Source organism: Numenius arquata, chromosome 2, assembly GCF_964106895.1.
Source record: "Numenius arquata chromosome 2, bNumArq3.hap1.1, whole genome shotgun sequence".
NCBI lineage: Eukaryota > Metazoa > Chordata > Aves > Charadriiformes > Scolopacidae > Numenius > Numenius arquata.
Genome location: NC_133577.1, coordinates 120,594,270 through 120,615,222, shown reverse-complemented (window position 1 = coordinate 120,615,222; position 20,953 = coordinate 120,594,270). Strand labels below are relative to the sequence as shown.

General features: G+C 38.1%; 1 protein-coding gene across 1 annotated transcript in view; it reads left to right on the top strand.

The window, feature by feature from the left end:
* Positions 1 to 20,953, top strand: part of SEMA3C (semaphorin 3C) — a 121,400-nt gene that overhangs the window by 89,403 nt on the left and 11,044 nt on the right. Inside the window, exons 10-14 of the mRNA XM_074168980.1 lie at positions 1,277 to 1,421; positions 5,853 to 6,075; positions 15,992 to 16,080; positions 18,257 to 18,298; positions 19,544 to 19,701. Coding sequence (XP_074025081.1) covers positions 1,277 to 1,421; positions 5,853 to 6,075; positions 15,992 to 16,080; positions 18,257 to 18,298; positions 19,544 to 19,701 — 657 coding nt within the window. The remainder of the gene's footprint in view (positions 1 to 1,276; positions 1,422 to 5,852; positions 6,076 to 15,991; positions 16,081 to 18,256; positions 18,299 to 19,543; positions 19,702 to 20,953) is intronic.

Sequence of the window (20,953 nt, the reverse complement as noted above, 5' to 3'; positions counted from 1 at the left end):
CTCCAACTCATAACAGTAGCAAGAGAGAAACATCCCAGCAAATAATAACTATTAGTATTTTTATCTAAACCATACACAGGGAAAACAAGTAATACTGAAGGAAATTATTTTAGTGTGATAATATGCTGTAAATTTAACATAAAACACCTGGAAAGACTAAATACATGTATTAAAATCTATTAATATCTACTAAAATTTCCACAAATACCATAATCCATCTAAAATGTTCCTCCTTCTAATCCATATATAGCTGAGAGCAATGTAGATTGTACTTTCCTTGTTTAGACACTGTGTAATGTTTTCAGTATTTTTCTGGAGTAGCTTTTTTTTCTTCTTCAATTGAAAACAGAGAGTTACTTGGATTATCTTCATCCTATAGTTAATATCAGGCAGATTTTAGACTGTCTGGACTTTCCACTTTGTTAAGATAAATATCTCCAACCTTACATGCAGTGAGAGAAAAGTTAATTCACTGCAGTCAGCCTTAGCATCACTCTGGAAATTATTCCAGTAGTGCCCTTCGTCATCATAGGGTGATGGATGCCATTCAGAGAACTTGCTGTCTGAGACTATCTGAGACCATTGCTGAACCCAGAGCGGTGCTAAAAATATGCTCTTCTCATAGGTGACCCCCCAGGTTCTCCTCAGGAAGCATCAAACTTCAACCCACTTGAAGGGGTCTTTGTCAAACCAGTTTTGTGAGCAGATTTGAGGACTGCATAGGAGTAATTCCATCACAGCCACAACCTGTCCCCATTTTGCTTAGAAAAGTTGGCAACTGATTGTAATAATCTAACCAACTGAAACTGTGATGGATGTTTTGATTAATATTTTAGACGTGTATTTTAGGAGGCTCATGGAGGTCTTGTGGTTAATATACTGGTAGGGAGTTCTGGAAACCCGGGCTGAGCTTGGCAGTACAAAGTTTGTAAAATTCTTGTCTCACTGAAGTCAGCAATACTTTTGCCATTGATTTAACTGGGGCCAGATTACATGTCTTTTATATTCAACATTAGGAAAATTTCTTATTCCACCAGTAGGGTAGTACTCCCTCTTTTTTCAGTTCACTGTTCAAAAAGGTGCTAGGTCTTAAGGAGTAATGGTGTGTATTGGGAAGCTAGATTAGTTGGTTTTAAATGTATTAAATCCATGCTATAGCAGCATTAAATTGTATTAAATATATTCTTTTAGAGGTATCTTTGGACCATGCAAAATGATGGAAAAGCTATACAAAAGTTGGTACATTGCATACTAACTTTTTCCTACTGTCTTCCAGCTCCATATTTAAAGGCTCAGCTGTGTGTGTGTATCATCTATCCGACATCCAGACTGTGTTCAATGGGCCATTTGCACACAAGGAAGGCCCAAATCACCAGCTGATTCCATATCAGGGCAGAATTCCGTACCCACGACCTGGCACCGTAAGTGCAAAGATGTTTATGCAGGCTTGCCAATAACTTGTCTTTGTTTAATACATAAATAAATATTATTTATTCCAGGAGAATGGACTGTATGTGCCTATGACACTTAGTTACAGTTCAGAACAATTTTATTTGCTTCTCAGCTTACCATACAAATCACGTAGTACCTGGAGATCTTTTAGAATGTAAAAGTACTCCTTGTAAAGAATGTTTTTTGGATGTCTTGAAAATTTTTCGGGACTTTCTTTCACAGTATCAGGGGTAGTAATAATCTTCCAATAAATTCTGTACACAATTAGATCTATCTCTGTTTCCAAATTTTACAATAATGTCTCATGAAATATTTTAAACAAAATTGTTTTGGTTTGGTTTGTTTTTTTTCACCTTTATGGTACATAAAATTGCTATTGATGCACCTTTTTATTATAAGTCAATAAATTTTACTTATTTGCACTATTCTTAATTTAGATTTAGCAAAAGTATGAAGTCTAATATTTCCAGCTTTAATGAAGAATGTATGAACTTTCTCTAGAATCTTCTCTAAATCCATATTTGCTAAATGAAGTATGGCAGTGTTGTTGACTTTTGTTGGCTTCTATGAATTCTTACAATTTCTTAAGTAACAGAATTAAATAAGTACGCACAGAATCATAAATCATTTCTCAATGATATAGTCATAATTTTTTTTAGATGAACACATTGTTGCTTTTCCATTTATCACAGGGAATTAAATTTTATTTTAATTTTGCAAGTCACTGCAAGAACCTTTAACTATCACTATTTCATTCTTATTCGTCTGTGCTGTAGATCTTACTCTTTGTCTCTCTTTCTCTCTCATACAGTAATGCTCAGATACATGAAATAGCTCTCCCTGTTCATGCAATTCTTCATGACATTTTAGTGCAGTTATTACTGGCTACAAGATTTAGGACTTCATGTTCCCAGATCTCTAGAATTAGCTAATCAATACCTGATACTCCACTAAGGTCTAATGGTAGCATTATTTATTCTTTGCAATTAATTCATACAGCTCTAATCTCATGAGTTCACTGAGGCTTTAAGCTTAAACTTTACCCCCCAAAAAGGAAAATAAACGGCCTATTTAAACAGGAAGTTTAACGCTTTTGTGATTAGTCACATTTCAGAGTTTCTTGCTGCTTCAGAATATTGTATCTGTATCTGTTTCCTCAACCACTGCCATGTTGTTCTTGGTTCGCCTGCTGGAGGCTTGTGAGGTATTCCAGATGGGCCTAAAGAAGTTGGGCAGCACAATGGAAAAGGAAGAAGAAAATTCAGATGGCTACAGAAATTAACATTTTTTAGATGTGCCAATGAGCTCTGAATTTGAAGATAAATTTTAGATCATAGCTCACACAAAAAAATAAAGCCAAAAGGGATTATTTTAAGATGATCATTGCTGGTTTTCTGATCACTGCCTTTTTTGTGCTTCCTCACAATTCAGCCACAAAACAGTATCTTAAAGGTTTATTTTCTAAGCTGGGACTTGTTTGGCTTTGCTTTTATTTCACTGCCAAAAAGTTCCACTTTTAAATGCATGCCACAAACTCTATTTTTCATCTGTAAAATCAGGACATGGGGATTTTTATGCTGCTCGGAATTTGTGTTCAAAGGATTACCTTTGAATAGCCATGCTTGCAGACTATGGGGCATGAGCCTCTTTCCTCTTGAACATAAGTTTTTTGCAACTTCTGGGATGCTGGACTAGATGGGATGCCTTTTTATATGACATGGAAAGTCCTACTTTAGAGATGCCTAAAAATATATTCATACTAAACCTCTGGACAAAAATGAATGTTTGTTGTGCTGCAGTACATTGGATAAACAATTAAAAGGGTTCGGTATAACTTCAGTAGGATTAAATAAAGCAATACATTAATTTGGCTGAAATCAACTCCACAATGTTTGGCTGCCCTTCACTAAATACCAATGGTTTCTTATTTCTCCACAAGCAAAACTTACTTATGGAAAAAGAAAGGGGAAAAAAAATTACATAATTGGCAGCTTGCTACTAAATTCAGTGATGTTTGAAGATAGTTTCCATTTTTCAGAGTTTACAGAAATAGTTTTTGTACCTACAACATGTTGGGGAATATGCTGTAAAGTAAAGAATTCTGTTTCTCTCTGCAATGTAACTGCATGGTGATCAACTGTGAACATAAGTATCATGTATCCAAGTCCTTGAATTAGGTGTGAAGGATACACATTCAATCCCTCCAGGAAAGGGAGAGTTTATAGGGTTCTTCAGTTCTTTTACTTGTCATTGGTTTATATGGGGGATAGCAAGAATTAATTGATTAAAGATGTTTGTTAAGGCTTTGCTGAGAACGAAGATATAATGTAAGTTTTTAGGGTCATACTGGGGGTGAACCATAGCACACGCGTTTTTGCAGAAAGTCACAGATAAAGGTCTTACGATCTCCAACTCAAGAATAGAAGGACAGAAAGAATCAGAGAAAGTCGTCTTTTAACTGAGCTATGCGGGACAGGAAAGTTTAATTTGAACTGCTCATGAAGCAGAATCCCTCTGGAGAGGAACTGGGGTCTGGCAGATCACTACCAAGTAGAATAATCTTGCTAATAGCCCTCAAATTTATAAACACAGTTCATTTTTTCAGCATTTGCTACTAATCTTAGCAGATAGCTCCATACATTTCTCAGAAGACTGGATGGAACTGCCACAGAGGGAAGGAGTAGAGCAAACAAGATAATAAAAATTCAATATTGTGAGCAATCTTAGAGGGCTAGCATGTAATGTCATTTTTAAAGAGAAACAATCCAAAACCCTCAGGATAAATAAGGGTCCAGAAGAATCAATTGTTAAGGATGTCAGATGAGAAAAGAGACCCATATCTGAGCTGAGTTCCAGTTCTTCTTTCTGAAGGTAATGCCAGAGCAGTTTCTTTTAAAGAATTCCTACCAGAGCTGTTCTACTTTGTATAAATAATTAAAACCTAATTGAGCCATAAAATGATTCTAAAGCCTGGGATTAGGCTGTAGTCCCCTCTCTATTTTGTTCCTGGTATTGCCCAATGAATAGTTTATTATGTGCATAAGACGGAACAGCTTTTAGCAGTGAAGGGAGAACAGGCACTCCTGCCTGTTGGCTAGGGGGATCCCCTGGGAGGTGAAGACCCAGATTCTAACATTTGCTTGCATCAGGTAGGTTGGACACATGACTCATATATCCACAGCGAGTTTCCTAGTCTCTCAGAGTATGATTCATTTTATGTAATTTTAGCCACCTAAAAGCAGGGCATCTAGTCTGAATTACTGACTACAGAGGAAACCTAGATGGCTAACTAAGAATAAATGCCTGACTTTGAGACAGTAGAAGTCAGGTGAGGTAAATCTCTCCCTAAGCTACTAGCTATTTTTGTGTCTGTGGTTTTGACCAGAAATTCCATCCTAGACGTAAGAATGATCCTCATCAAAATAAACAAGTTTCCATGAAATGGTTCATATTGAACAAATCAACATTTTCCAACTGGAAAAATACTGTGTTGAAATATTTCTGAATAGCTCCAATACTCTGAGGAGGGTTTCACAGCTCAGAAGTCTGGTAAGGGGTGAAATGAAAGCTTAGGAGGAGCAATAAGTGTGGTAACGGTGGCTGAAAGAAGTCATGTAACTTAGCGTAGGTACATCCAGAACATTGTTCCCATTACTGACATAGCTCCTGATTTCTTCCCACAATCTTCTTTTAGTTTCACTCTCAGTAGATACTTAAGCTTTCTAAGATTGCTTTAATTTCCACATGAGGTCCAGAATGCCTCAGGGCTGATTATTTGGATGGTTCTTCATTACATTTAAAGGAGCATCCAGGGTATTTACAGTGTTCTGTTATTTCTCCAGCATAGGGGGAAGTGTAGACAAGATCCTGTGAATGGTCAGCCTTCTCAGATGTAAATGAGTTGTATCCATATTATTGTTTTTTCAAATGAAGATGAGTCACAGGCCTTTTCACCCTCTCATAATCAATGTAATGACTAGAGGGATATTGGCCAAGTTACAGTTAATATTGAATTTTGCCTTTGTACTAAATCTATAACAAACCAGCCGCAAAAGTTTGGTATCTTCTCATACCAATTATTTTTTCAACAGACAGTTTGGAAGTATAAAGAATGTGGAAATAGGTCCAGAAGTATGGATCTTTGCCATCAAGCTGGGTTTTGAAAGACAAAAAATATGTTTGTGTGTGCTTTATCTGAGTTGATGGGAGTTCAAAGCGTAGGTATTCAAGCACTTCATTCCCGTTCAAGCACTTCATAATCACTTTCAGTCAGAGTCTGAAGTGCTCTTTTGGGAACTTACTTTATCAACTATCTGTCAATATTTGTAAATGACTTGGAGATGAAAAGTCTCTGAAAGATGGTAAGTACTGTTAAGCATTACTGTGCATGTTTCTTACAGTGTCCAGGAGGAGCCTTCACACCTAATATGCGGACAACCAAAGAGTTTCCAGACGATGTTGTGACCTTCATCAGGAACCACCCTTTGATGTTTAATCCCATTTACCCAATACACAAGAGGCCATTAATCATCCGCATAGGTGCTGACTACAAGTATACAAAGATTGCTGTGGACCGAGTGAATGCTGCTGACGGAAGATATCACGTCTTGTTTCTTGGAACAGGTAAGACAAACAGCAACAGTCGTTTTCCTCCATTGCATTACAATTTGAAATCAACTCCGATTTATACAATTTATAACTTTCAGAAACATTTGTTTGAACATATTTGCTATCTACAAAAATGTCTATAGAAATCCATAAATTATGTTTGTTTTACTTTGTGTGCATTTTTATGTTTACTGTACATGTTAGCCATGTGAAAAGATACAATGTATTGATATGAATTTTATTTGAGATGGAAATCGACACTATTATATATTCTATTTAATCTAAATTATAATATTTCTCTTGAATCTAGTTTGTCTGCAACATGATTCCACATTAGAATTTGATGCTCTCTAACATAAGTAAAAATACCAAAATCTGGCTTTGTACTGTTTTGTATACTCTCATCATCATTATTTAATATATGCTGTGTAAGCTACTTCTGAAGAAAAACAGAATCTGATCAGGATGTTTCAAAGGCAGAAAAAACAACTCCACCAAAAAAAAAAAAAGAAAAAAAAAAGTAAAAATATGGAAATACTTAGCAGAGAAAAAGAAACAAATGGTTGGAGTCCTAGCAGTAGTGGACACACAGAATTTGATCCAAGTATTCCAAAATAATTTCTGTCTAATATAACCTACATTTTGTTTTTACTTACATCAAATTTGAATCTCGTGTCATGCTTCTGAAGTCTGCAGGGAACAGGCCAAGTGATTCTCATTCTGATCAATTTTGATTATTTAAAATATTCAGATATGAATCACACTCTTCTGATTAAAGCAGACAAGTGGGGCGGTACTCTGGCTAGACCCTAAGATTCATTCACATCTGAAACTCCTGCTGGCTTAACAGGGCATTATAGGTTGATAGGCACAAAGGCTAATCTCTTTTACTGCAGATGGTTTCAAGTAGAACAAAGGAAAAGAACTCCAGGAGAACAAATATATCTCTGAACATCAGAAAATAATTACAGAGATGACTTACATTGCTTTTATGGTTCACATATTATTGGGGTCCTGGTTGTTTTCTGGTTGTAGAGTAACTGTGTCTGCCAACAAACTCGCATGGGGCTGGGAATAACCATCACATTATAATAGATTTAGGAAGCTGGTGCTAAAAAATCTCTCAAGAATGTTAGGCTTCTATAGGGAAAGGATTAAAAGGAACTCTCTTCACTCTTCTTAGAAGAACCTCCCCAACTATCAAAATCAGCAGGGTGCCCTTGTGTCGAAGGAGCCCAGCTGCATACTGTCCTGTATTAGCAGAAGTATGTCCAGCCAGCGAGTTTCTGGAAGGGATTCTTCCGCTGTATTTGGCTCCTGTCAGGAGTACCATGTCCAGTTGTGGGCTCCCCAGTACAAGGAAAACATTGACCTACTGGAACAAGATCAGTTGAGGGACTGTAGCAGGTGATGTATGAGTAAAGGCTGAGACAACTGGGTTTATTCAGAGAAAGCTAATGGGAGGATACAACTACCTAATGGGAAAAAACAGATCTGGATTATTCTCAAGGTGTTTGGTGTCAAGGTGAGAGGGACTGGACACTAGTTGCAATGTAGGACATTGCAATTAGATATAAAGGCAAAGGTTTTCACCATCAGCATGAACAAACATTGGAACAAGGGCCCAGAGAGGCTGTGAATTCTCCATCCTCAGAGACGCAAGGGATTCAAAACCCAACCTGACATGGGCCCAAGCAGCCTGCTCTAATTGGACCTGCTTTAAGTGGGGAACTGGACCAGATGACTTCTAGGTGCCCCTTGCAGCCTACAGGCTTCTGTGGTTCAATGACAGGAAATAGGTAAACAGACAACTTCTTTCATGTTCTTGTGTCAAACCTTTACCAGGTCACCATCTACTATACTGCGAATGCTTAGTATACTATAAGACATAGTCAGGGTAGAAGAAGTGCTGGGTGGTAAATTACATTAGGAATTTCATCAGGTTTTGATCTGGGTATTTTTGTTTTCTTGGTTGGCAGTTGATAAATGAGTTTTAATGTGTCCTTGAGTCTCTCTGATACTAGTTGCAGAGCCACTGAAAATTACCAAATTAATTAGGACAGGGCTTTCTTCTTGAGGTGTGGGGTTTTTTTTCTCCTCCCTAACATGTAATCACATTTTTTTAGTTTAATTAATGCAGCTACAGTTCTTGGCTTTGGGACCCTTTAAGGTCATTTTCCTCCTTTCCTACAGAAGTAAAGAAAAGAGGCTTTGTAAAGTAGTGTAGAAATATCAGAAGTGTTAATAGATATTGTCCCTACTACTGTTACACAACTCCTCAATAACTCTTATTAAAAGAGAAAGTTTGGTTTTCTATTAGCTTTATTCCTTGCCAAATCCCTATGTTTAGCCAGAGTAATAGCTTGGTAGATTAGTACAGATCTTTCAAATGAACATTTTATGCATTTTTTAAGATAGTGGCACCATTGTTTTAAAATGCTGTGTAAACATCTGATGTTAACTGGAGGAAAATTCTACTGAAGACTAGTGGAAAAGATAAGATGTAAAAGTTTTGAACCAATACAGGATTCTTAATGTGGCAGTGATGGTTAATACTGGAATTGTATTGAAAATTTGAAATGTGCATGAAAATGCAGAGTACTGATATTTAGCATTTCTGTAGTTCTGCAAGAGATAAATACAGTTAATTTCATTGTGTACTTTGATTAGATTCTGACTGGTTTTAGGTGATTAGTGTGGCCTCACACATACATCTGTGATTTGTTAAAGACATTAACATACCTCAGCTTGTTCTTAAGTTTTGTTAATCCTCTTCTTTGTATCAGCCCAGGGTCCATTATAGGACAAATAGGTTAACTGCAGCTCTTGATACTTTATATTCATTGCTTTATCTGCTGCATTACACTGGAGACCAGGGTCATTGTCTGCTTTCTAGTTAGTTGGAGGGGAGGCATTATTATTCCTGAGTAGGGCACAGGACATTAATAGCTTCCAAGGTCTTCCTCAGAAGAAATTGGTGCAAAGTAAGTTACTGCGTTTCTCAGCCCTTTTAAATAAAAGTGATCAAGTTTCAGCCACTGAGAGGAGAAACTTGTTTTCTTTATTCTCTGCTTTCTGTGAGACTCAGGAGGATTCGATAGAGATATTAACTGTCAAAAAGAACGCAGAGGGGATTTGCTTTGGTGTCAGTTCACCCCAGCAAATGCAAAAACCACATTGTATAGGAGAATTTCATGTGATAATTTCCTTGGGAGCCTGGAGCCCCACAGCCGGAGACAATGGGACTTGACACCTGGTGACAATTACACTCAGCTCGGATGATGAGTTACTACTGCTGAACTGAGATGTTGCCAGCCATGTCTGTCACTGTCAGTGACCTGTCTCATGCTTGAAATTGTAGTGTTTTATGTCTTGCCAGATGCAGAGCACACAAAATGTTTAGCTTTTCCTCTCTTCCTCCTCTATAGCCTCAGTAATAAATCAGTTCCTGAATGCAAGTGAAGAATAACAGAAGTATAAAGCTCCAGGAACCCCAGTGGTTTTCATCATGTAGCCATGGCATGGGAGGGTATAGGCAGCTGTGTCATTTTTTCACATTAATTTGAAATAAATGTAGTGTTTCCTTTGCACCCCCAGACAAAAGTGCTGAGGCTCACAGAAGCTGGTCCATGCCCAGAGTTATTATGTTGCTTTTCTTCCTCACTTGCCTACATAGCTAACAAAATAAATCCCAGGGACAGACATTGTTCTCCCAGCATTCCACCCGCTTTTCACATGATAACAATCTCCTATTCTCCCTATGCTTTTCAACCTGAAGACTCCCAAAGTACTTAACAAACTTACTAGTTTTGTTGCATCCACCCAAAGGACTCTTCACCCGCCTCTGAAATGAGCTGAGTTAGAGTAAGGAGCAAGTATTTAATGGTAGAGAGCAGTGCTACAAGGAGTGCTCTATACCTTGTCTTCCCAAGCAGAACCCTGAGGGATAATTTACATGGATATAATGTAATCACTCATTTGCATATTTGACAAGGGCAATGCTGATGATGATTTTTTCCTATGCAATGGGTAATAACATATTCAGTTCAGGAATTGGGGGTTAGAGTTCTGCTTCGATTATCCCATTTCTGTGGTAGACCAGGACTCAGTCCTGAAGTTTTTTATGCGCCCTAGAGTTTTACTGTAATTACTTTACTCATTTCAGTTGTATCTAAAGAACCCAAGCTTTCAATATTTTCTGCTTATCCTTTGGTAGATTGTTTTCCATCTGAGTTTTAAGATTAGCAGTAAAACAGCATGAGAACATTTTCCTGAGATTAATATTTATTTTTTAAGCATGCCACCTACCGCTTGCAGTACGAAAGCCTTCGGTCAAAGTACACGCAGATTGCACAACTGAAAGAATATGCATGGGTTTTTTTATTGCTCTTGGTGTTATGAAAATATTTAAATGTCTGGGTCAAACTTGGGTACATTAAACAGCCATGGGCACCAATAGGATTTTTTTCAACTCCTTGCAATCAAGAAAGGGTATGTTTTTGTGGAAAGAGATCTAAGTTACTGTCGTGAAAAGGCACTTCAGACTTGAGTGTGACTTACTCAGATGATTAATGTGGGCCACATGCATCTAATGTGGCATGAGGTTGATCGATGTTTCTTATTATCTTTCTTCTCTGATGCAACACTTGTTTTCAAAGTCTGGATGCAGTAAATGTCTTCAGAGCATAAGGTTGTAATACTCGTTTTCATGGTGTTACATGATGGCTGTCTTTTTGGAAAACTAAGCCTTGCTGACAACAGTAGCCTCCAGTAATGCAATAGCCAAAATCATGTAATGAGCTACAGATTGTAACAGAGAGAGGTAATCTGGTCAGAAGAGCAAGATTGCCTCCCATAGATTTGCTGGCTGCAGCTTCGTGTCTGTGAGTTTTGGAAGATGATGTTGCACAACACTGGCACAACAAGCATCAGACAGAGTTTCCTTCTTCCTTTTGGTCATAGTGCCTGAGTCATTTGAAACCTTCTGTTGACCAACTCATCCAAAGCTTTTCCACAGCTTTTTAAGAAGATATGTAAGTTAACACAACATTCCTCCACTTGTTGCAGTTCCCCTGTTCATTTTTTGCTCAAACAAGCTCACAGTGTGTCCCAAAAGTTTGACCAAGTTTGGGCTTTGTCAAAGTTTTGCTCTCAGGTGTGAGCTCATTATGCATTTGTATCTCTCTTTTGTTTTTTGATGCAGCTTGAAATTACTTTTCAAAGTTTCATAGAATACTATGAGCTTGAAAAAAACTACACCCATTTGACAGATGAATGTACTAAAGCACAGAGAGGTTAGGTGTCTGTGGTGGGAGCCCTGACTCACAGCAGGCACCTAAGGACAGCAGAGAGCATGGGGACCTGGTTCTCAGCACTGACTGCTAGCCTGCCACTGTCTCAGGTGCTCTGCTGAGCCTCAACTTTTTCTCAAGCAGAGAGTTTTTCAGCATTCTGCAAACTCTTTGCTATCTTCTTGTTCATAATGGCATTTTTTTGCATCAGGTTCAACTCAGACTAGAGACCAAAAATAACTAAACTACCATCAAGCTGACAGGAACAGTATGGAGAAAAGTTTCAGAGGGTGTCCAGCAATGTCTGACACATCAGGGAGGGGGATTACCACAGGAGGCCTCTCTGTTTAGCTCCTGGCAGGGTAGTGGTTGGTGTCCATTGCAGTCATGTTTTTATGATGAGGAAAAGTCTGGTTTTTTCACTTGTTGTTCAGTTTGTGTATGTGATGTGGCCTGGGGGTCAATGGTGCTGACCCTCTTTGAGGCTCACAATATTGGCAACTGCAGTGTTCACTTGGGGCTGGGGGGAAAAAAGGCTATTAGAAATTCAGAGGATGAGATTTCAACTCAGACCTGCAGATTCAGCTTCTGGAATACAGATTCCAGCCAAACACCTGTGTATTTTTCATTGCTATTCATTAAGCTTTGCCTTTTCCATTGCCTGTGGACAGCCAGACCAGGAATTAGTGTAATCAGGCATAGTTCAACTGGTGTCAAAGAATCTTAGCTGATTAATACCAGTCCAGAATCATGCCCTGCATTTCAAGGAAGTTTGTTCCTTTTTTTTCTTTTTGTTGTTATTATCATTATTATTATCGTTATCATTATTTATTCGTCTCTCCTTCCTTGGACCATTTATTGGACTGCTGTCCTTCTCCATTTATTTCCCACTCTGCATACTCTCTATAGCATTTTTAGCCTACAGGATGTTAGTACTTTCCTCCCTTGTCATTCCCTTTGTTGCTCCTCTCAGAGGGAAGGTGATATCAGTAACATTGTCTTTCACGTCAGGCTGGGAGACTGCAGTTGTTCAAGCAGGTTTGAAACAGAAAACCAGTCATTATGAACCTCCCTCGTCCTCTTGCTGTGCGCTTGAGGGAGATTCCTTTGTCCGTCTGCCCTCAATTTACAGACTGCTGGGCTGATACGAGGCTGCCAACGGCTCCTGGTGAAAAGCCAGGGAAATGGGGACCACAAATCTGCCTTTCACTTCATACATTCTAGTGGTGGATCAAGATTCTGGAGACACAATAGCCTTTTTCGTGACTAAGTGAAATCATAACAATGTAGAAATGTTTTCTAGTGGATTTCTGGAAGTAACAAGTAAACTGAGAAGGAAACCAGCCTGTTCACTTTTATGATTTTTACAGAATTTACTTATAATTTCATACATTGACCTAAAAGTGAAAAAAAAAATGACTTATACTAGTTCAGTGATCTTTTATGCCTGATTCACAACGCAAGAGATTATCTATTGTGAAATACGCTGTGAAACAGCTCAGGCACTGCTACTTTGCATATATCTCCAGCAGGGCACTGTGCTGCATCCTTTCCAACCTTCCTTCTGACCCAGGGAATTGGGTTTGCTGCCTTACCATTAAAGGAAATAAGCAAAACTCAGATGTACCATGAGCTTTCTGATATGAACACATACAAGTGACCTGATTTGTCAGCTACCTTGCTTATAGTGGAGACCTCAGTACTACTGAGAAAGGAATAAGAAGTGTTTTCTGGGCACAAATATTTGCTTTTCATTTATTAAGGAAGAGGCTGAGAAATAGTAGAAAAACTCTTTAGAAGGGGTGGAGGGCTATAGCCTACAAGCCATGTATTGTTGGAAGAAGTATGTATATATATATTCATGCACAGACTGTTGGAATTCCTTGATTTAAGTGGTTTCATTCAATGAAGAGCTTTTTATTGCCTACTTTCCCTAACATGAATATTTAAGTGTTGCATTAAGTTTACTAATTCCTTTGAAACAATGTCAACATTCCTTTCTGCAATGATCTATCCCTCATGGTACAATACAGAGTCAAAGTGAATGGTAAAATATTGAGTCAAAAGGAATCAAAACCAAGGTAAACAGCCCTTAACTCTGTGTATTTTGCTGGGGTGTGACAAAAAGGCAGATAGGAACCTAGTTTTCAAATAAGAAAGGTTATTAGGACGCAAGGACTTGGCGTCAGGCATTATCAGTATTTTCTGTGCCAATGCTCAGGATAAAATCTCCCCTCAGGTTCTGATTTCAGTTTGGGGCAATGTTTGAGGACCAAAGACAATTTAAGAGTTTTAAATGTGTGGCATGTGCTAATGGATCATTGAAATAAACCGGTTCCTCGGAGGCTCAGCAGCCTCACATTCCTTTGCAGGTAAGGTCACTGTCAACATGCTTAGTGCCCTGTACGTCAGGGTTACAGGTAGTTGACACTTTGCAGGCAACTGAAAGAAAACAAACAAAAAAAACCCACAAAAGGCTGCAACTCCATCCTGAACTTCTGATACCGTATTTTGTATAGTATAGTTTAATGTTAGAGAGGGGACATTGATAAAAGGGTGCAAAGAGGCAGAGGTAGACTGGACTTAAGCTGTGTGTATTTGTTGAGTGGGTTATTCCCTTTAGCGGGGGCAGAAATACACACATGCACATGCTTCTCCTTAGCTCCAACGAGGGATGAATCTGCAGCAGTTTAAAGCTTCGGTGGGTCGTGGCAGTTAGTAAATCTCTCTCAGGTTCTCATGGCTTTGCTAATATTGGCACCCAGTCTAGACCACAGCTGTGCTATCACAAGATTTAGTTTCAGTAAAGTTTCTTCGGAAGGAACTGGTTTATCATGCCATTGTATAATGAGAATAAATGTTCTCCATACAAAATTCTCATGAAAAATTCATGCCTAACGTGCCCTGAGCATGTACAATTGATAGCTACACATTTTTAAGTCTTGTCAGCTTTCAATTTCTCTTTCCCTTTTTTTTTTTAAATGACAAAATACTGCAACGTGTTCTCTGTGTGTGGTCATGTCATTACATATCAATATTCTGGCTTTAAAACTTATTTTTTTTTAAATAAAAGATACTATTATTTGCTGGCTTCCTCCAGAGAAATAAGATGATGTAAATTATTTACTGTAATCAACATGCCCTGCAGCTCCAGCTATGGAATTTAGTCACTGACCTTAAAAGCAAAAGCAAAATTGCCCTTTTTCAGTTTACATTGTCTACATTATGAATTGCCAAACAGGAAGCTGAGATTTCCTTTCCTTGGTCATAAATTCATAAAAATACACGTAGATACTTACCTATATTGTGCTGCACTAATGTTTTACTAACCGCACAAGTCTATATTGCTCATAAAACTTTTGAAGCTCAAACAGAATCTATACCATGTGGTCTCATTCCTCAGAATCAATATTGAGCAAATAAATTTATTCTATTCAGATTAATTTCCAGGCTTTTCAGGCAAAAGGAATTTTATGTCCTGTGCTTTCTCTAAGTAAAAATGCTTGTCCTTGTGATTCTCCCACAGTTTGCCTTTTTTGCCACATCAGAAATACTTCAGTGGCAGTCTCAGCCTTTAAGAATCTTCATAGATGGACCCCTCCATCTCATATATTCTTCCCACATAACAAATTTGGAAGACTAACCACAAATATACCTTTGGTCTCACTCATCACATCTATCCTGCAAAAACACTGCCATTGCCCCATCCTTCTTACTTCTTTGACCTGCGAGGATTTGGGAGGCTGGGAACGGTATTTTGAGAGGGCAGCCATGATAAAGTAGCTACAGTGTTTTCACCTTGATTTTCCTTTTTTCATTATGGACCAAAATATTAACTCCTACCAATATGTAACGGACTTGATTATTGTTTGTCTTTCCTGAAAAAAACAAAAGGTTTCATTTTATTTTGTTTAGGTGTAGATAGAGTTATTGTTTGGAAGGTTTACCATTCTTGTCATCTGTTGTCATTACATTTTATTAATGAATATGAATATATATTAAATTCTGCAGTAACTCCATTTTACCTTTTTATATTCCTGTATTTTCACTTTAAGATCATCGGGATTTCTTCACTGAAAGAGTTGTCAAGCATTGGAACAGGCTTCCTCAGGAGGTGGTTGAGTCACAATCCCTGGAGATATTTAAAAGACCTGTAGATGTGGTACTTAGGGACATAGTTTAGTGGTGGACTTGTCAGTGCTAGGTTAATGGTTGGACTTGATCTTAAAGGTCCTTTCTAAATTAAACGATTCTGTGATTCCGGGATAGAGACATTGCTTCTGTCTGTATGTCTGTACAGCAACTAGTAGAGAAGATACTGATTTTGATTGAACTTTTATGGGTAGAGTGGTAACAGTAATGGTAGTGACTCCAATCTTTCCATGACTTCTTCATGCTCATACACAATAATACTATATACAGTCATGTACAAGTTATCCACAGTCTGTGACTTGTGAAGGAATCATCTCATGGTTCTTTCTGACCTCAAACCCTAGAAATTACTGAACACCTTTTAATATCTTTTTCTGTGTCACCAGACTTACTATGATGGTTTCTCTTCATAATTGATAATGGTGCATCTGCTTTCTTCTTTCTCTCTCTCTCTGCCACATGGTCTCACCTTTTCTCATCTTTTCCAGATCAAGGAACTGTACAAAAAGTTGTTGTCCTACCCACCAACTTCTCTGCAAGTGGAGAACTCATTTTAGAAGAGCTGGAGGTTTTTCAGGTTTGGCTTGCTCCTACTTTTACTGTTCCAATGTGTATGTTCACACAAACATTTTGTTCTAAGAGACTTTGGCAAGGGCAAATGTGACTTGATGAAAGATCAAGTAAATGTGCATACTATCAGTTTGATACCCACCCAAAGAGGAATATAAAATGTCTACTGTTATGAAGGCTGTAGCTAGATTAAGGTTTTGTTGGGTTCTGCCCTCCCCTCACCCCCCATATTTAAGTTGCTTATTTTTTATATTTTTATACTGGCTAGAAGGATTTTGTTAATCACATTTTTTATGAGGTCACATTATAGTGGCTGCCAGAAGGCAACTTTTATCATTGGCATCACGTATTGAGACTGTTGCTATTTACAGATGGAATCTAAGATTTCTGTACTTCTTTGATTATCTGATAACCTCCCTGATTCTGAGCTGCAGAATGGAAGCAAACTAGTGTTGTTTTTGCTTAGCTCCAGTTCTTCAAAGCCACATGCCTCTGGAGTCAGGAAAGCTACAAGCTTAACACAACATAAGCTGAAAAGAAACACAAACTACAGGGAGAATTAAGAGAGTAGCCTCTGTCAATCACTGTGGCATCTAGCAGCTTGTCATAACCCAGAGAAAATGTTCACCCTCATGTTGAAAAACCCCTTTCAAATTTTTGAATGGGCTGTTCATTAAAACAGGTAGTCTCAGGTCAAATGGTAGTATGCATCTATAAACTTAGTTAAGGGGTTTTGTCATGGGCTTTTCTCTATTTCATTGAGGGAATAAAAATTAAGCTTTTTTTTCTAGACAGGCAACATTAGCAATTTCTTTAAGTAAAGGAATGCACTGTGTTAACTCTTATAAAGGCATAATTACTCTTCCCAGGCTTTTGTTGAAGACTTGCCTTTAAAAAAGATATTTGTGAGTAATACTACCTAAGGAGTACCGTTCACCCACATATTACTAATTCTGTCTACTGAAAGGTAAATTAGTACAGCAACCAGATTGGTGGGCTGAGAGGAATCCTGACCCTAGACCTTGTTTCTGGGCCTCTGTACACAAATTTTTTTATCCTAAAAATCATGACCTCTCCCATTGCAATCTGTGCGGGCAACATGGTAATATTTTGATAAGTCACTCCAAGAGCAAGGGAATGAGGTCACTGGCTCTGTGCTAGTAAATATCCAGAGTAAGCAAAGCACTGATTCCTTTCTGGAGTATAAGCAAGGAAAGGAGAATGTGGCATCAGATCCAATGTTGCATTTGACCTTGAGTCTCCAGACATTTCATGAAATAGTACAGCAGCACTACACTCCTTCAAAACTTTGCCAATTCACAGGATTCATAGCCAGATCTTCTAGTCCTGGCCTCCCTGCTCTGCTTCTTGTCCACTGCAATTGATCCTAGCCCACCGTTACGGCTTTCCTTTGAGACTGAGCAAATACTAAATCTTAAAAAAATCCTGAACATTTTTATTATCATCATTTTTATCATTTGTTTGGATGAGAATAATGAATTGTTTCACTTGCTTAAGGCAATGAATGCGATAATTCCTTTTCCAGCTCTTTAACGTTTGGTTTGGACACAGACAATAATGGACTGCAGTGATGACACACAGTAGTATACAGTACTGTCTCAGGGAAAGAAACATTCAATAACACACATGCCATTTTTAATATTCTAGTCATTGATAATCTGAAAGTATATGTTGGATGGTAACCAAGCTGTATGCAGTGTAGATAATGTGTAGGAGAAATGTGACATATTCTTATCTGGATCATGTGTTAAATATACATGAGCCCATCGCATGATTTTTCTTTATCATCATTGTCAAAGAACAAACATTGTTTCTTATTACAAAGCGAGAGTAATGGCTTCGAAACACATTGCTCCTGTATTGCTGAGGTAACACAGATGCAGGTTAATTAGAAGTGTACAAAAACTTGTTGATGCACATGAGTAATAATAATGCAGTTGAGTTTAGCCAACACGTTTAGTGAGACATTACTTGTATTTATGTCATTTGTTTAGTTCTGAAAACAGCAAGAAATTAGTAGGAGTGGTTGATGCCTTTCCAAGATATGAAAAGTTATGGTTTTCTTAGATATGACTTAGGTTTTATTGAATTTTAAATTTTAATGTTGGGACAGTATTAACAAGGGAGTCCTTGTAAATGTGATTTGGAATTTTGTCTTTCAGAGCAATTCTCCAATAACAACAATGAAGATTTCATCTAAAAAGGTAAAGAAAAGTGGAATGCTTACTTAGTGCTTAGTAATTGAGAAATAAATTGACTTAAAGATGTTAGAGTACCGATTGTTGTGCAGCATACTAAATATAGGCAGGAGATTTTCCATAATAAATATGGAGAAATTTGACTGAAGTTTGCATGAGCTGTTTATAAGCCCTACAGTCACTAAGATAAAACAATTTCTATTCATTATGTATCGCTTCTAATTCACTGAAAGTATAATTTTTTTTGTTGTTTTGTTTGTCAATTAAGGAAAACAAAGTACTAAAAGAGGAAATTTGCCCTCCCCTTTTTTCTGTAAGTCCTAAATAGAAATTTTCCCTTGGAAGCCTGGTCAATACAAAAAGGCAGAGTTGGGGCTGTTGGGTCCATGGTGCAATTGCGCGTGTTTGCTTATTATTAATAACCAATGGCAGTAAAAATGATGAAAACAGCTGAGAGGATTTCTGTTGAAATGTTGAACACCTAAATGAATAATAAGTATTCCATGGTTCTGCAAGGAACATGTTCCTCAATATTCTACAAAATGACTAATAAGTAAATATTATTCACTAAATTGAATTCAGTGTAATTTTTTAGTTTTATTAATAAAAGGGGAGTTTCAAGGTTTTTGTTCAATATTAATTTATATTTTATGAATAATTGATTAATTGTTTCTGAGTAAAACAGGCATTTTGGCCCAGATTTTGGTGATGACCTATTCACTTTGAACTTTTTTTGCAAAAGCTCTCATTTATTATAAAAGTTCTTTTGGCTTATTTTTCCAGGTATGTCAGAATCTGGCCCTAAGCCTCAACATAATCTCAAGGTTTTATGTCTTGGAAATCTATGCACTGGAGAATCCAACTAGGAACTCTGCATAATGTTTATTAAAGTGACTATATGCAGAGAAGATACTTAATTCAAAGGCTTGAGCCAATAATCCTCACTGAATAAGAACCAAGTTCTCAAATCTGAGCAATATTAACTCAGTCTGTCTGCCCCAGAATGGAACAATGACACTCAATGTCCAAAAAACATTAACATTTCTAAGTGTTTTCTAACAGGAAGGTGGAAATATTATAGGCCCATTCACCTGGGAGATTTCTGTTTATCTTGGCTTTATATATATTAGTGGCTCCCCTCTTGGTCTTGAGTTAATTCCAAAATTAATTGAAAGGTTTTTAGGTGGGTTAGCCGAGTCTCGGGTGAAGCTCCTTCACATCTGACACAGATCTTTCCATTTCCTTCAACAGCAACAGTTGTACGTGAGCTCAGACGAAGGGGTCACCCAGGTATCCTTGCATCGCTGCCACATCTACGGGACCGCCTGCGCCGACTGCTGCCTTGCCCGAGATCCATACTGCGCCTGGGACGGCAACTCCTGCTCCAGGTTTTATCCTACCGGGAAAAGGTGAGCAGCCTGAAGCGGCCCAGTGAAGTCTGCAAGGACAGAAGGCTTTTGTTCTGCTCTGTAGCCTGGGGTGCTGTAATTCCATGGAGAACTGGGATGTCATTCCTTTCAGGAGCATGTGCAAACAATACCTCCCTAGCTATTGTGCTTGGCGTTGTTCATCGCCTAGGAGTGCATGCCACAAGAGTGTATGATAAAGAACTCGTCTTTTCATATTTAAACGGAAAAAAAAGAAAAGAAAAAAAAAACCACGTTCCTAATCATAAATATTAATCCTTCTGTCTCGTGCACACAAAATCAGTGTAACATTTGTTCTCCTTGTTTAAATTCAGTTGCTTGCTATGGCTGTAATTATGATAGCCCTAAATACAGCAAAATATCTCTCGGGCTGTCTGAGGAATAAAGTAATTTATTTTTTTTGTTCCTCATTTGCTCCTAAGTGAGAAGAATTATTTCCAGGGAAATTTTAGGCAAATGTGATTTCCATGTAATGCCTGCAGATTTGGGGTTTTTGACATGAGATTTATTAAAGCAGACAGGGAAAGCAATTTCTTTTTAATTTACAACAGAGCTAATAGTCCGTCTCATAATTCTTATGCAAAACAGGAGCCTCTTTCCCACTCCCAAGGGAAATATTTAATAGCAGGAGGCTGCAGTGAGCTCTTGTATTACTAAGATTTCCCTTCATGTACAAACAAAGCTACAGAATACACAATGAGGTATTACTGCAGAGCAGACAAACCTTTCGGATGTATGCCAGGGTTTTACCCACCATGCCACTGTGCTCACTCCCTGCACCTGAGCTGCAGATGCAGAAGACCAGATACAGTTCATGGGCATCACTCCTTTACCTCCATGGAGGGAGACAGTGGAGAGAAACAGGGAAAGCTTGGCTCTGCTCCAGTGCCCCCACCAGCTGATGACAATGTCATCCCCTGGGATTAAGGACAATTACTTTTGTATTTGCAAAGTTTTCTTGATTCATTCCTTATTTCAGACTAAAAGGTAAAGCCCAACCTGGCCATGTAGCAGCTGGTAACATACCTGGGGTTTTTACTGCTTTCTCTCAGCATATTCAGCCTCCAGTCTGCAAACTGATTGTTTTCTTCCATGGAACAAAGGTCAGACAATAGGGGGAGGAAAGAAACGAAAAATCCCTGAGTCTCAGGCCACCTAACTCCTACACTAACATAGTTGCTGAAAGATATAATGAGCAGTCAGGTATACCCAGTCCGTGCAGTTTCCAGTGGAT